General features: G+C 42.2%; 3 protein-coding genes across 3 annotated transcripts; 2 read left to right on the top strand and 1 right to left on the bottom strand.

The window, feature by feature from the left end:
• The first annotated feature begins 4,643 nt into the window (after window positions 1–4,643).
• LOC131290026 (glycine N-methyltransferase) lies at window positions 4,644–6,201 on the top strand. Its single transcript, XM_058319404.1, has 3 exons — window positions 4,644–4,983; window positions 5,583–5,839; window positions 5,932–6,201. The coding sequence occupies exons 1-3, from the start codon at window positions 4,644–4,646 to the stop codon at window positions 6,199–6,201; spliced, it is 867 nt and encodes a 288-aa protein (XP_058175387.1).
• Window positions 6,202–7,166: 965 nt separating this feature from the next.
• Window positions 7,167–8,911, bottom strand: LOC131290024 (cytochrome P450 4g15-like). The gene is made up of 4 exons (XM_058319402.1): window positions 8,362–8,911; window positions 8,214–8,283; window positions 7,570–8,141; window positions 7,167–7,507 (listed from the first exon to the last, which is right to left on the bottom strand). The coding sequence occupies exons 1-4, from the start codon at window positions 8,909–8,911 to the stop codon at window positions 7,167–7,169; spliced, it is 1,533 nt and encodes a 510-aa protein (XP_058175385.1).
• Window positions 8,912–11,346: 2,435 nt separating this feature from the next.
• LOC131288974 (cytochrome P450 4C1) lies at window positions 11,347–13,798 on the top strand. Its single transcript, XM_058318159.1, has 5 exons — window positions 11,347–11,515; window positions 12,246–12,443; window positions 12,524–12,709; window positions 12,772–13,389; window positions 13,458–13,798. Exons 1-5 carry the CDS (start codon window positions 11,347–11,349, stop codon window positions 13,796–13,798), a joined length of 1,512 nt encoding a protein of 503 aa, XP_058174142.1.
• The last annotated feature ends 1,190 nt before the right edge of the window (window positions 13,799–14,988 follow it).

Raw genomic sequence — 14,988 nt, forward strand, 5'->3', positions numbered from 1 at the left:
TTTTGACTATCATGTGGGGTTTTTTGTGTTTAAGTTTGTCTAAAAATTGATGTGTAAAAACTTTGAAAATAGAAAAGTTGTAGCGTCGAGATTATCGTAAGATTCCAAAGCAATGTATTCGGTTGTTAAGGTGCATCCCACTGTAAGCCCAAGCTAACATAATCGACATCGGCAGCTTTTCCGGCTGCTCGTGGAGCGGTAGGATACCGAACATATAGTGCTCCAATCCTGCTGCTGTTATGTCCTCTTTCATCGTCCGCACAAACCGGGCGACGACCCAAGACTGGCAAAAAACACTGGCCAATCTTCGAGCCGTTTCATCACGATCCGCCTCGTTGCGTCTCGGCAAAATCGATCGACCACCTGTTCCATACGAAGCGGCTCCTCATGAATCTGACTTTGCGACGCTGTATATATACTTCTTGAAGCCTAAGCGTCACAACTTTATTCGTATCGAATGAGTTTGCCATACGGTCTCCATCCAATGGATTCCATCCATTCTTTGCGGTACAATATCGACCTCACCACATGCGGGTTCTAAACGGCGAAGCAGCTTGCTAAATTCTGACTCGGAGACATCGAATGCTGTGGAGTTCACGGTCGGCGCAGTGTCGCCCAAAAGCCATCTTTTCTTAGACGCGCCTTCTTATTCAGTTCTCACTAGTTTCCTTAAAATGTGTTTTTTTAAATACCACTGGTTTTATTGAAAACACAAACTGGTGTTTTTATAATGTCACTAGTTGTAATGAAAATGCAAACTGATTTTTTAATAATGTCACCGGTATTATTTAACCGCAGGTCTACACGGCGTAGCGACAATCCGGCGACCGGGGTTTCTGCGACACTTTTCACATACGAGATGGCCCATATTTTTTGATTACTTCGACACTTCCGTGGTCGCAGAAACCCCGGTCGCAAGAAAGCGCTGTGTAGACCTGCGGTAACACAGTTACAGGTTTTTTTAAAAGTTACAGCTCAACCGCGAGCTCCGAATGAAATCAAAGAAACGAATTTTAACAGTTCTATCTGGCAACGAGCTAAAAAACCAGTCCTTTATCCTCTAATGATCGCTCGTAACTGTTTCGTAAGCTATTATCTGGCCATACTCGCCCACCAGTTATCCCTTTTTTTATCACTATTTGTCTAGGTCTTCGTGCCTTAAACTGAAGCCTGTCCACACTCGGCCTGTTACAGTGTTTGACATGATAATTTAATTCAACCAGGGACCCGTTGCTCGTCGCAACATGTAGGTTTGAAAGAAAAATGCAAAACCAATGTGTTAACGCGTCATTGTTTTACACTATTTTTCCCCCTTTATGCTTGGTTTACTGTCAGTTAGCCAATCAACTGTCAAAATCTAGGCAATTTTGTTTTTGGTCGGCGAGTGAAAAACAGATTTGCAAAAAAATTAAATGAAAAAATAAATTTTCAAAACAACAGTTTTTCCTGAAACGTACTAAAAAATAAAAAATAATGTAAGTTACATGACATATGTATTTATGTATCAGTTTTTTGTTTTTGATCATTATTCGCATTGCATCGAGATTGCTCTCAGTTCGATCGCCATCTACGATGCTATGCGAATAATGACAAAAACAAAAAACTGATACATAAATACATATGTCATGTAACTTACATTATTTTTTATTTTTTAGTACGTTTCAGGAAAAACTGTTGTTTTGAAAATTTATTTTTTCATTTAATTTATTTTATACTTTTACGTATTACATGAACAGAGATAACAGGATTTATTCTTTTATATGAAAATTGTCATTAAGTTAGTTGAGTCGGAGTGTACGGAAGGAGTAGAAATCCACTTCCTGTTACTGCAGGATCTGGCGCAACTCGTTTTGCTTTGCTGTGAACAGGATCGCGATGTCCGAGTACCAATTATCAAGGAGTAAGAGTAGGACTGCATTCTGTTTTAACGTTTGCTATGAGCACTGAGGAAGTGCTCTCGTTCTTCAGCACTGCTGCGAGTGAACACAACATGCGATCTCTCAATGTCACACAGCGCTCTCCCGAGAGAGCTGCTGAAGGAGACCAGCACGCTATCTGTTCAAGTCGGCCAGAACGGGATCGCCAACGCACAGTCATAATCTGGGAGCGAAATATGCTGGTGTTGCTAGCACACTCTTTCATTACTGATCTCCTGTCTTTTATCTCTGTCCGATTCAATTTTTGCGACATCCGGGAAGGTGAATGCAAGAAAACTGTTTAAAAATGGGCATATTCCTGCAAACGCATTTCTTCTCCGCTGTTGTTTTTTTTATAGTCAAACACTCTAATCATTTAGCAGAACGAGCTTAGGATTAGACAAGAACTCGATCGAACGATCCATAAATGCCTACTGACACGTATTTTTCACAAATCCATAATGTTAGTGCGGACAATTTGTAGGTTGGGGTACGTTAATTTCTCATGCTTTGTGCTGGAATTCCGGCAGGACAAACCAAATAAATACTAGATTTCATTTTGAACCAGCAAGTGATGGATGGTTCAAGTAACAAGGGAATATAGGCGATGGTCGATCCGTTGCCCAAACAGCTGAAAGATCAAAGGGTATCTCGCGATGGCGGAACAGCTGGTATTATCGCACAAAGCTCACTGATCATTGTCGACAGGGCCTACCAAGGGATGCTGTTGATGTTATTTTCCATCCAGTCTAGATTCGATTCGCGCGATCGTCTGTTTATGTACCGAGTAACTGAGCCAAACTATGCCTTATCACGCTATTTGTCGCTCCGCGGTACGCGAACGTCCGACGGTTTGTTGTAATCGGGCAGGGTCAAGAGCGCCATCAGCGCCCAGCGTACAGCTACAGATACTTCCACCCCGGGTGGTGGGGGCTCGCACGGCAGTCAATTTGTGTCGTTGCAAGCGAGTGGACAAGAGAGTTGCCAAAGAAAGGCCCCGGACTAAGCGACCGCTTTAAAGTAGGTAAGTGGTTTTCACGCTTGTTCATCCCGGTCGTTGGACGGTGGGGATCGAGGCGTAGATAAAATTAATAGAGCCTCGTTAGGTATCCTTGGCCTTGGCATTGCTTTATTTCTTGGCCTTGGTATGCATAATTCACGCCAAGTAGTGGAAGTGATTCAAAATATGACAAACTATGCGGAAGACAGAGTTAATCGACTCCTTTTGGAGCCAGGAACCGGATCCCAAGTTTTATGCAATCATTTTGCCGGCGTGTTGCGTGTTTACACGTACTAAACCACGAGTCCACGGACGTGTATTTGTTTACACTTATGCATCGTTATCATGTATCGTGTCGAAATGATCACCGTCTCGTTTTATACCTGCGACGCGTACATACGTGCAACGTATCATTGTCGGGCAGGACGGGAAGGTGAAGTCTCATTTCGATTGTAAGCGAAAAATTCGGTCAATAGACGTGAGAACTTAAAATTTAGAGTCATAACTTACTTCAACAGGAATTTGTAGTGCTTATCCCTAACCTACGATCTATTCCGGTTCACCTCTATCCTTTCCATCTCTATCATCAGAACTATTCCCGGCGCGCTTCACGCCATGTTCATTGCCAACTGCCAACGACCGTGTAATGTGTGGTTACATCAAACCTATGATCTAACTCGCAACCGCACGTTTCCGTGATGCGCCGTGGCGTTTTGTCACGTTTTCTTCGGTTTGAGTTAAAAGTCATTCTGCTTCCTCATTTTTCCGATTAGACCGGATGAAAATCACTGCAAGCGTAGACTTGCTCACCAACATACCTATGATTAAACACCGATGGCTACCTGCAACCCGTCAACTAAAGACGGACACATTTTTATTTTCCAACCTGAACTTTTCCCCATTACGTTTACCGTTACTTAAAGGTTCCAGACGTTAATCGCAAGCACTACCGAGAGGAGTTTGTTTTGATGTTTGCTAGATAAAAATAACGTGCACGTACGCCATAACCCTCGAAACGGTTGGATTCTGTCTGATTAACAGCAGTTCTAGACTTCCGCATTTGAAGCCACTTTTACTTTGTGCCGCAGCACGCCCCAGTTGCCAATTAAAATGCGCGAATAATACTTTCAATCGGATTTCCACAAACAATTAAACGTCTACTGTGTAATGAGCATGCAATTAAAGCTAGCATCGGAACAGAGCTGAGATCCATCGAGAGACCCGTAGTATATACGGTGGATGATTTATCGCTACAATTAGTACAGTGATTTTCGCCTGAGGAAAGAAAACTAAAACCGTTCGTGTGGGAAAAGTGTTTAAACTGTTACATTTCGTTCTCCAAGCAGTATGTCGGGCACGCGTGGTTTGTTACTACGCACCACACTTGGGATTGTTTTTTGTCGGTTCGAATGGAACATTACGTAAATTCTCGTCCGTACAGCGCACAATAGAATTGACAGAAGCTTATCAAAGAAGCATGTTTTGTTTTTCACACACTTTTGCTTTCGTTTCGCGTCTTATCGCTAGGAGGAGCGAAAACATGAATGCCGTTTTTTGTGTTTCTAACGGAGAATCTTTTATTTAGTCTACGGTAAATCTGACCGTTTCACGTTGGGCTCTGTTGGAATAGGATTGCCAAAAAAAACCATCTACGTCGTGGCATAAGTATCAACGTCGGTTCGTTCGCCTTTTCAGACACAACTCGCACGTCATAAGCAAAGTTCAGCATGCCGCAGGCAGACACCGTGTTCCAGTCCCGCTCGGATGGCATCTCCGCCGAGGGCGTGCGCGATCAGTACGCCGACGGTAAGGCCGCGAAGGTGTGGGAAATTTTCATCGGCGACAAAAAGTCCCGCACGGAAAACTATCGCAACTTTCTGGTGGAGAAGCTGCGCGAGAACGGCGTCCGGCGCATACTGGACGTAGCGTGCGGCACCGGAGTCGACTCGATCATGCTGCTCGAGGAGGGCTTCGAGGTGGTTTCTATCGACGCGTCCGACAAGATGCTGAAGTACGCACTGAAGGAGCGCTGGAACCGCCGCAAGGAGAAAAGCTTCGACAATTGGGGTAAGTATGGCACGTGGAGGGCGTGAGATACGAACGAGGTGAAGTTCTTTGCACGTTTCAGAACTTCAATAGGAATCTTAAACATGGATTAGTCTGAACTTCATAACAATTTGAGTTACTGAGGGTTTTTAAATATCAGTTTTTTATATTCGATTTATTGTTGTGGGTATAAAACATAAATGTTGGCAAGAAAATCAATGTAATTTACTGATAAATCATACTAAAAACTATTTGAATATGCCATTGCAGTGCATATTATTTTGGTTTTTCAGATTCATAAAGTTCCTTCTACACTCATATTTTGCAAATTATTATGCAAATTCAATAGCTTCTAGAAACATACTTTAAAATGTAAATTCGGTTTATACAACTAAAACAAAAGCTAAAGACTTAGAATCCCCACAAAGTATCTTGTTCAAGGCCATGTTGAGTGTTGGATTAATTGATCCGAAGCCCAATCATAAACCATCGCGAGCTTCTTATGGATTAAGTAATAAAACGGAACTCATAAGTACGCAGCAATGATGTGAACGGAAATGTTAAGAGCATTTGCAATAAACCACGTACGATTCTAATAGATTGTACTGACCCATTTGCAGTGATCGAGGAGGCGAACTGGCTGACCCTGTACGATGATGTAAAGCACCTACTGAACGGAGGTTTTGACGCCGTCATGTGCCTTGGAAACTCCTTCGCCCATCTGCTCGACAACTTTGGTGACCAGCGCGAACAAATTCAGGCTATTCGCAATTTTGAGAAGTGTGTCAAACCGGGCGGTCTGCTGCTGATCGATCACCGTAACTACGACAACATCATGGACACGGGTGCAACACCCTCCAAGTGCATCTATTACAATGTAGGATGAAATTCTCTCCCGGTCTTAGTGTCATTACTGACGTTTCCCTTTAATCTCTTTTTTCGGTTCGCCTTCCTTTTTGCCAACTACAGAGTAGCCACACGACGGACATCAAAACTTCGGTGCTGTATGTCGCCTCGAAACCGGCACTGGTGACGCTGGACTACCAGATCAGCACGGGCAACGATGTCAGCGAGTTCCGGTTATCGTACTACCCGCACAAGCTGCGCGTCTTCGAGGAGATCCTCCAGCGCATCTTTAGCGGCGCCAAGTCGCATGAGATCTACGGCGACTTCAAAGCACTGCAGGCGGTGCCCAATCCGGCGTTCTACATTCACGTCGTACAGAAAGCTTCGTCCTAAGGTCTAATCCTTCACCACCCACCCCACCATCGTGACCCACTGGCTGCGTGAAGCACGTCCAAACAGCCAAACATCACGCCATCACCGACACAATCTTATGTCCACCAATAAATGGAGCTAGCACGTAGCTAACAGTGAAGTAATTCCCCGATTCGTAACGTTGGGTTTTCCACCTCGCGGTCCACGGAGTGGTCGCTCTGTAGCCTGGTACAATTCCCCCTCCAGCTAGTACCGCCCAGTGGCGAGCCGGATCGGAACGAGCGTTGTTGCCCTTGCACTCGATAACATTTATTATTTTCAGCAGCGCCACAAGTGGCTAACATTGAAGATGCTGTATTTAGATCAATGCTATTGCGCTGCGTTTTATCGGCACTCGGTTGGGTTGAATGGGCGCCACTTCACCAATCACTACCGGATCGTGGTTGATCTTCCGACAGTTCCGTCAATCCCAACCTTTTCGCACGTCGTTGGACTGACATGATCCAATTGCAGTCTGTGCGTGAGTGAGTGTGTGTGTAGAAAGAAACAAAAATGCTTCGTGTGAATGCGTCTATCCGTCGCCATGGAAACGTTCACACTCAAGCGGTGAAGTAAGTCGACTCCGTTTAACCAGTTATTAGCGGCGCTTTGGCGTGTGGCAGACATTGGTGAAGTAAGAGGATGGAACGATCATGTATAGAGATCGCACGGCATCGAGACTGTTAGTGGGTGGAGCAGTTTATGACGCCATATTTTACATTTCAGCTGTCAACATGTTTATTCTGGAAGGAATTAATTTGTAGTCATGGTACGTTCGGTTTATTTCAACCAACATCTTAGACGGTCGTAATAGTTTTGCAAAGTTATGCCTCTATGCTGCTAAGCGGTGTTTGAGAAATAAAAATCGTATTAAAATCCCTTTTTTATAAGGCCTGAAACTCTTAACATATCGGATATTGAACGCCCCATGTTATGTATGGTAAATCCTATCGTTTAACAAGGCGTACCATGTGTTTGTTCGCAATCTTCAGCGTGATGTTAAGCTTCAGCGTCAGCTGCTCCATCGTCAGATCCGTCGTGATGCGGTATGCCATCAGCAGGTGGCACAACATCACCTTCATGGACATCAGGCCGTACTTGTACCCGATGCAGTTGCGCGGTCCAGCACTAAACGGAAGAAAACTATACGGATGCCTGCTGGCGATGCGTTCCGGGGTGAACCGTTCCGGGTCGAACTCCTCAGCAGACGCTCCCCAGTGTTCTCTGCTGCGCTGTATGTTGAATATCCCAAGGACAACAGTCACACCCTGTGGGATGGTTGTGTTTGCTAGGAATGTATAGAAGGATTGTTTTAAAATATTTATTCTGCGTAAACGAGCATTAACGTACATATTTTTGTATCCGCCGTGCATTGACGTCCGATCAGAGGACCAACGGGGAACAGGCGCATTGTCTCCTTCATAACCATCTCCATGTAGACCAGTTTGGGTAGATGGTCATTTTCCACGTGATTGGTAAGAGGTCCCAGCACGGCTACAATTTCTTCGTACACTCTCTGCTGAACGTCCTGATGAATCGCCAACATAAGCACCACATGCGAAAGGGTCAGAGCGGATGTTTCATTCCCACCCAGGATGATCGTATCGATCTCGTCTCGGATGGCCTTCTCATCGAACACATCCGTTTCGCGTGCGAGCCGAAACAGTTGATCGATGTAAATTTGAGGCTTCCGATAGTCCTCCATTGATAAATCAGTTACCGGAACTGCTACCGGAGTTGCCCTGTTCTTCATGCTCTTGATTTCCTCCAGTTCACGACTTTTGAGAGCGAGAACCTTCCGAGACATTTTGTACGCGGTAGCATAGCATTGCTTTTGGATCTTATAGCTATCCGTCAGTCGATAGATCCATTCCGGATGGAGCCATACTTTGTATAACCGATGGTTCAACAGCTCGGAAGCTCTTTGATGAGATAAACGAAAGAAATAAACATCAGTTTCATAGAACTCATGAAGTACGTCCCAATGAATCTACCTTTCGATGGCAGCCACATACTCGTCCCCTTCTTCGTTCTGAAGGTTCATATTTGTCCCTAGCGTTGTAGCTACAGAAAGGGAGAGTTCACCCATGCACCATTTAAGCTACGACCAGTTCAGACAAATTTTACCGAAGGCACACTTACCACAAACCATATCCAAAGTGCACTTGGAAATATATTCGTTGACATTGAATAAACCCCGTTGATCGATGTGCGCCCGGAGTTGGTCCACCAGCACGGCACTTTTGTCGTTAAAGATTGACACGAAACTGGTCAAGATTTTCGCATTGAAGCATGGGTTGAGGTGCTTTCGGTGTACTTTCCACACACTAGCCGGAGCCGAGAACAGTCCCAGCTCGCACTGAAAGAACCGATACGCGTCCGCCTTCTCGAGGCAGTTCGGAGAGTTTAGCACGATCTGCAGATCGGTGGCATTGTCGATGTAGACGAACAGTTGCGGGCCGAGCCAGATGCGGCACGGTGAACTGTACGTTTTGCTGATGTCGAGGATGCACCGGAACTGCTGCTCGGTGCTTTTGCCGAGGAACAGATGAGCACTGCCAACAAGCGGGTAATCCTGGGGTCCGTTCAGATCGGAAGACACTTTGAAGTGCTTCCAGTGCAGCAATCGCCAAACAATCCACCAAATCACTAGCAATCCCAACGTCGCGATAAAAGCCACCGTAAAAATCATTGCGAGAAGCTTGCTTCCGGATCTTACTGATGGCACTTTTGATATAACACTAAACAGTAGAATATCCATTGCAGAGGCTTTTATAGGTCCAACATTCTTTGACCGCAGTGTTCCAGGAAGTCACTTTCATCGCTATCACAAGTCGTCGCATTCTACAGTCGTACCGTTTGATGATGGTGCAATTTTCGTATAGATTACCTTCTTATGGGTTCAATTCTGTAAACTCATGTTTTATTATTAACTTTGCGGTAGGTCGAGAATTATCGGATCGGGGATATTTCACAATTGACACTATACGTGTCTGTGAACTGTCATAAACGTAGCCAGGAGCGAATTTTCTCAGGCAATAAATAACATGTTTACACAATCGAGAAGATGTATGTAGAGCGTGTCTTGTATGTTTTTAACATTATTTATGTTATTTTTATGTGATGCGAGAATGTAATTTCTCAAGACTTATAACACCTTTCTCAATGTTTTAATTATCGATGGCAAAGTTTTAAAATTAGGTATGTAACTAAAAGTAAAGTATAGATAAACGGCAAGTATTTTCCATGATGCAATAACAATCTTAACCGTATTAACAATGTGCTCGAAGTTCTGTGACAGTACTGGAAAGGAATAAAATGTTTCAAATAATCAATCAACATGCTTTTTTGATTTGCTTTCTTCAGAACAGTTTGACGAATAAATACATGAATGCATTGATATTCTACTTTTCAATATGAGTCGACGGTTTTACTTCATCCACGAGCAAACTAAGCCACGCGCAAGAAAAATGTCATGTAGGAAAGTGCATTGTAATTCTTTACCGCGTGTCACATTACACGAGAATCAAAACAAGTGTTGCTCAGCCATAATTTGAAGAAAATTGATTGTCTCTGAGCATAAATCATTCAGATGGCTTTTTGAAACAAGCTTACCTCAAATGTAAAAATTGCCTACTGGCAAGGACAAAGAAAGATGACTGCATCACAATTATTGTACACACGTGGGTTGATAATATCAATATCATTGAAGAGAACTTGTTATACACAATTTTAACTTCAAATCTAAAAGATGTATTTTTTTTTTGTAAAAATGGAAAAAACAGAAAACACTGTAATTGATTATCTCACTGTATAATGAGTTGGAACATTTCGTAACAACCTGCTTTCGAAAGCTGTTTGTGGCAAGTTTGCGATAAATCATTCGGTTTTTGTTACCAGTATGAAAAGAATCATCCCCTTGGTGTAAAACCACACACATATCTTAATTTATGATGAGGAAAAATGGGTTCGTAGCTATGAACACGATTCGCTTTGTGTTTATATGGTAATGTTTTTCCGTATTACAATAGACACCATAATATTTTGCTATAAAACCTGCATGCGACATCTAAACAGTGACTCCGTCTCTAATAATATCCGTTCAAAGTTCATGACCGATCGGAGAAACTCGTTGTAAAGTGATCCTCATGCAATATTTGTAATGCCCTCGGTGCGGTGTGTGACTACGAATCTTTGTATTACCATACGTTAAGCAACATTCAATGATGCGCTTTGCTCGTGAATGGTTGCAGTAAGAACTGTTATAACAGTAAGATAAAATCTTGAATGAATTATTACTACGAGAGAGCTATATTCGATTCCCATAGTGCCACGGTCATGAATTCATTCATAATATATGCTTACGCAAAAACTAATAACGGCATGAATTTTAGTAAACATTTTCGATTCATTTTGATTGTGAATAGTTGATCAAAAAGCGAATAATCATGGAATTTTGATTAAAAAAAATTCAATTCAAATAAAAAAAATCAAATAAAAAAAACAATTATATTATGCTAATTAAACAGCTAATTAACCTTTGATTGTATTATAGTTTTATGATTTGAAACATTTTCTTGATGCAGTGTTCGCACTTCATCGACCGTTCAATAATTTCTCCCATTATTAAAGTGAGTGCTTCCTCCCTTAAAAAGCAAGATTCTACGAGATAATTATCCCGTGGGTAGGGTTTTGCCGATTCTATCAGCCAGCCGTGCTTATTAAAATGCCATAGATATTTTGTCTGTTTGCACGAAAGACGATCTCCTGGGAAGGAAAAACTAACTGTCGCTAGATAACAACGGTGGGCAGTAAAAGTGCACAATTTGCAATTGCACGCCCCGTGCACCCTCTTATGTACTCACCGGGGTGCGACTGATCAGCTGATGCGGCATTAGCGGCCCACCGAACACGTTTCGCTAGTGAGCCGCGAAATCTTTCTTGAGGGCGCTATAAATTGAGGTTCGTCGCTGACCGAGAAGTTCAGTTCTCTTTGAGTCTTGGCACGCGTGAGTGGTTTAAACTGTGAGACAAATCTGGCGAGTAGATTTAGTGGAACATTCGTGAAGATAAATAACTCGTGTGCGTGTGTTTGTAACCAGTGTGCGTGCATTTAACAGCATAATCATGCTGCAGCTCATGTTGTTGTACATTTGTGGGATATTGGCACTGGCCATGGTCGTGTGCGTTCGGTGGAAAAGACGAAAGCTGTATGCTGCGGCAGCTAGCATGGACGGACCGCCATGCTTGCCACTCCTAGGACATGTTTATTTGATCCTTGGAAAAAGATGTGGAGGTGCGTGTGTACTCGATGCTTTATTTTGTTATAAATTATGTGAAATGTGGTTCGTCTCAAATTTTGTTTTCTTTTTTGAAGGACTTATTTTCATTAGTTTCTAGTGCCAAGTGCTACTATTTAAATCCTATTTATCGGGCCAAATAAGGTTTTCATAAGATTGAAAGTTATTTACCATATTGAACATGTGCAGAATAATCCTGAGATATATTCTCAAGAAATAGCTTAATAAACATATAAATCTGAATAGAAATAAAATACGACACCGTTGAAGGTGTAAACTTTTAAAAGTGTGCCAACAATTTATTGTTGTGTTTTGTTTCAGGGATCAGGGTTGCTTCCAAACTAAGTGTAATGCTTTCAATTTCAGAAAACTTAAAGAAGAGTGTGGAAAAATCGGTGCGAGTTACATCCTTGACGCCTAAATAAAAATCGAGAAAAAAACGATCTAAAATTACATCAAATTAAATTGCTTTGTCTGAATAAACTCAAGATTAAACTCTTACTCAATGACAAAAATGAAGTTCTGTATTTTTGCTGGTCTAGCCTGTTCGGCCCAAAATATCCAATCTCATACCAAATTAGTAAAACAGTATTTATGAGGTTAGAGAATACCGGGAACCTAATCCGATTTTGCAACGCCTCAAAAGTTCAATATGTTTTAATCACTAAATGATGTTTACTTTCCTCATAAAATTGTATTTTCACATCGCATAACTTTGTGTTGCAGAGGATATTTTGCAAGTATTGGATCGATTCGCTCCTAGATACAAATCCCCGATCGGATTATGGATGGGCCCAAAGCTGATCATCGGCATCAAAGACAATCCGGAGTACTTTCAAACCGTCCTAAACTCGCCCCATTTACTGAACAAAATGGAGCAATACAACTTTTTCCGCATTGTTAACGGACTGTTTGCGGCTCCAGGTTAGAATTTTCGTTTAGATTCACAATTAACGAACGAATTTAATGAATAACATGCAATATCTTCATCCAATACCAATCAGATCACATGTGGAAAAACGAACGGAAACTGTTGAATCGCTCGTTCAGTCCGATGATGCTGGCCAGCTTTGTTGATACGTTCAACGACAAGGATTTCATCATGGTCGACAATCTACGTAAGCTTGTTGGAAAGGGCGAAGTCGACCTTCATCTACCGATCGCTAAGTGCACCATTGACTCAATATTTGGTACGTGTAACTGCGATATTTACTGGCTAAAGCATTACTAACGTTTGTTGACTCAATTGTAGGTACCGCATTCGGGAAAGACCTCAACACGCAAGGACATGATGAAGCTGACGAGTACCTGCACAGTTTAGACACATTTTTCTCCCTCGTCTTTAAGCGTATGCTTAACGTAGAACGATACCCAGAGCGCTTGTACCGCCTTACGAAGGATTTTGAAACAGAAACTACCTGCTTAAACGTCATTCGAGACATGTCGCATGATCTCATGCAGCAGCTCAAAAAGAACTCGCAAGAATCAAAACCCCAACCAAATAAGGAGGATTCGTGCGAAAGGAAACCGAACTTAAATTTCGCGGAAAGTCTATTCGATATCGCAGAGCATAATCCACGCTGGAACGAGGACAACATAAGGGATCACATTGACACTATGATTGTTGGTGGACACGACACTACAGCGACAACAATGTCGAACCTGCTGCTTATGCTCGCTATTCACCCAGAAGTGCAGGAAGCGGTGTATCAGGAGGTGATGAGCATCTGTCCGGACAAATCAAAACCCGTTACGACTGAAGAGACCAACGGACTTGTCTACACTGAGATGGTCTGCAAGGAAACGATGCGCCTATTCCCAGTTGGTCCCTTAATAGGAAGAACTTGTACGGCCGATGTGAAGCTGGATGGTAAGGAAACCCTGACTTTGACTATTTGTACAAGATGGCAGCAATTTACTTGGTTTTTTTTATTGCAGAGAAACACACCATACCGAAGGGCTGCTGTGTGGCGCTGGGCATATACCAACTTCATCGAGATCCATCTATTTGGGGTCCGGAAGCGGAAAAGTTCAATCCGGATCATTTCCTGCCAGAAAACGTTGCCCAGCGTCATCCGTATGCCTACCTGCCATTCAGTGGAGGTCCTCGAAACTGCATCGGCATCCGGTACGCGTGGTTGTCGATGAAAATTCTCATTGCCCATCTGGTGCGGAACTATCGTTTTAGCACATCGTTGAAAATGGAAGATTTAAAGGTGAAATTTGCCGTCATTTTGAGGATCACGAATGGATGCATAGTTTCGATAGAAAGTCGCTAAATGTAGGAGTAAAAACGGGGTTTGGGAAATTCAACTACTAACCGTAAGATTAACAACATTAAGATCGTTTCCTTTAGGGTACTCATACAATCGATAAACTCTTTGATACGGTGATCAAAAGAACATAACTTTCGATTATTTTTTCTCACTTTTGGTTATTCGTTAGAGAATAGTCTATAGTCTGATTTCGTAAGCGCAAATTTAGAAATAATATTTTAATACTAATAATTTTAATACCACAGATGAAAAATAGATGAAAAAACGAAAATGGTTTTCATCGTACCCATTAAGTGCCTTTGATCTATGTGGGAAAATGAATTGATTCACAAAATAAATAAAATCATGATGCAAACAACAAATTAATCATTATTAATATTGTCAAATTATTCTTCGTGTGCTTGGTTGATGTTGTTATTTTTTACGCTGCACCCATTGTTAATACGAATAATCTACGTTTGCCACCAGAATGGTTGTGCTTCAAGGACTTGCTTGCATACTCATAAACTCTGTGCTAGAGAGAGCCTCCGAGCCTCGAAGGTACGGGAAATGTGAGAAATCACTAAATCAAATTATATCCTTAGGTGTACTTGGCTTCTTTCTGCGGAGTTACTGTTACCTATTGATGAACGGTAGACTATAGAGACTAGCCATTCGTAATATAGCGACGGGTGCTGTAAAGAATCTGACATACCCTGATGATAGTGAAGTTATTGTCAGAATACTTTTCTATGTTGGTGTCATAACACATACGAGGAGGGACCCAAAAGTAACGGAAATCGGGTTGTAGGCAGTGGCGGATTTAACGGTGCGCGGACTGAGCGGCCGCGGGGGGCCCCGAGCTTGCAAGGGGCCCCGAACCTTCGGCGGTCAAGTTTGTAAAATTTATACTTAAACACATACTCGATAGAATTCATTAATTTGCTCTTATGATAGACAAGTAATAAATGGTAACTGGTCAATAGTGCATTTTACTGTATCCTATGAAAGTTAATGCTAAGAACCATAATAAAATAAAGAAAGTTTGGTCCGGTATATAATCAGAGTTGAAGAGTAACAGAAGATACAATTTTTATAGATTATTAATTGTAAACAAGCATGTATTTGCATCAAAACAACAACATTTTTGAATATATCAAGCATAAGAATAAAATAATGCGAATGAAAAACTTAAACAATTTCAATGTAAGCAA

The sequence above is a fragment of the Anopheles ziemanni genome, chromosome 3, assembly GCF_943734765.1.
Source record: "Anopheles ziemanni chromosome 3, idAnoZiCoDA_A2_x.2, whole genome shotgun sequence".
NCBI lineage: Eukaryota > Metazoa > Arthropoda > Insecta > Diptera > Culicidae > Anopheles > Anopheles ziemanni.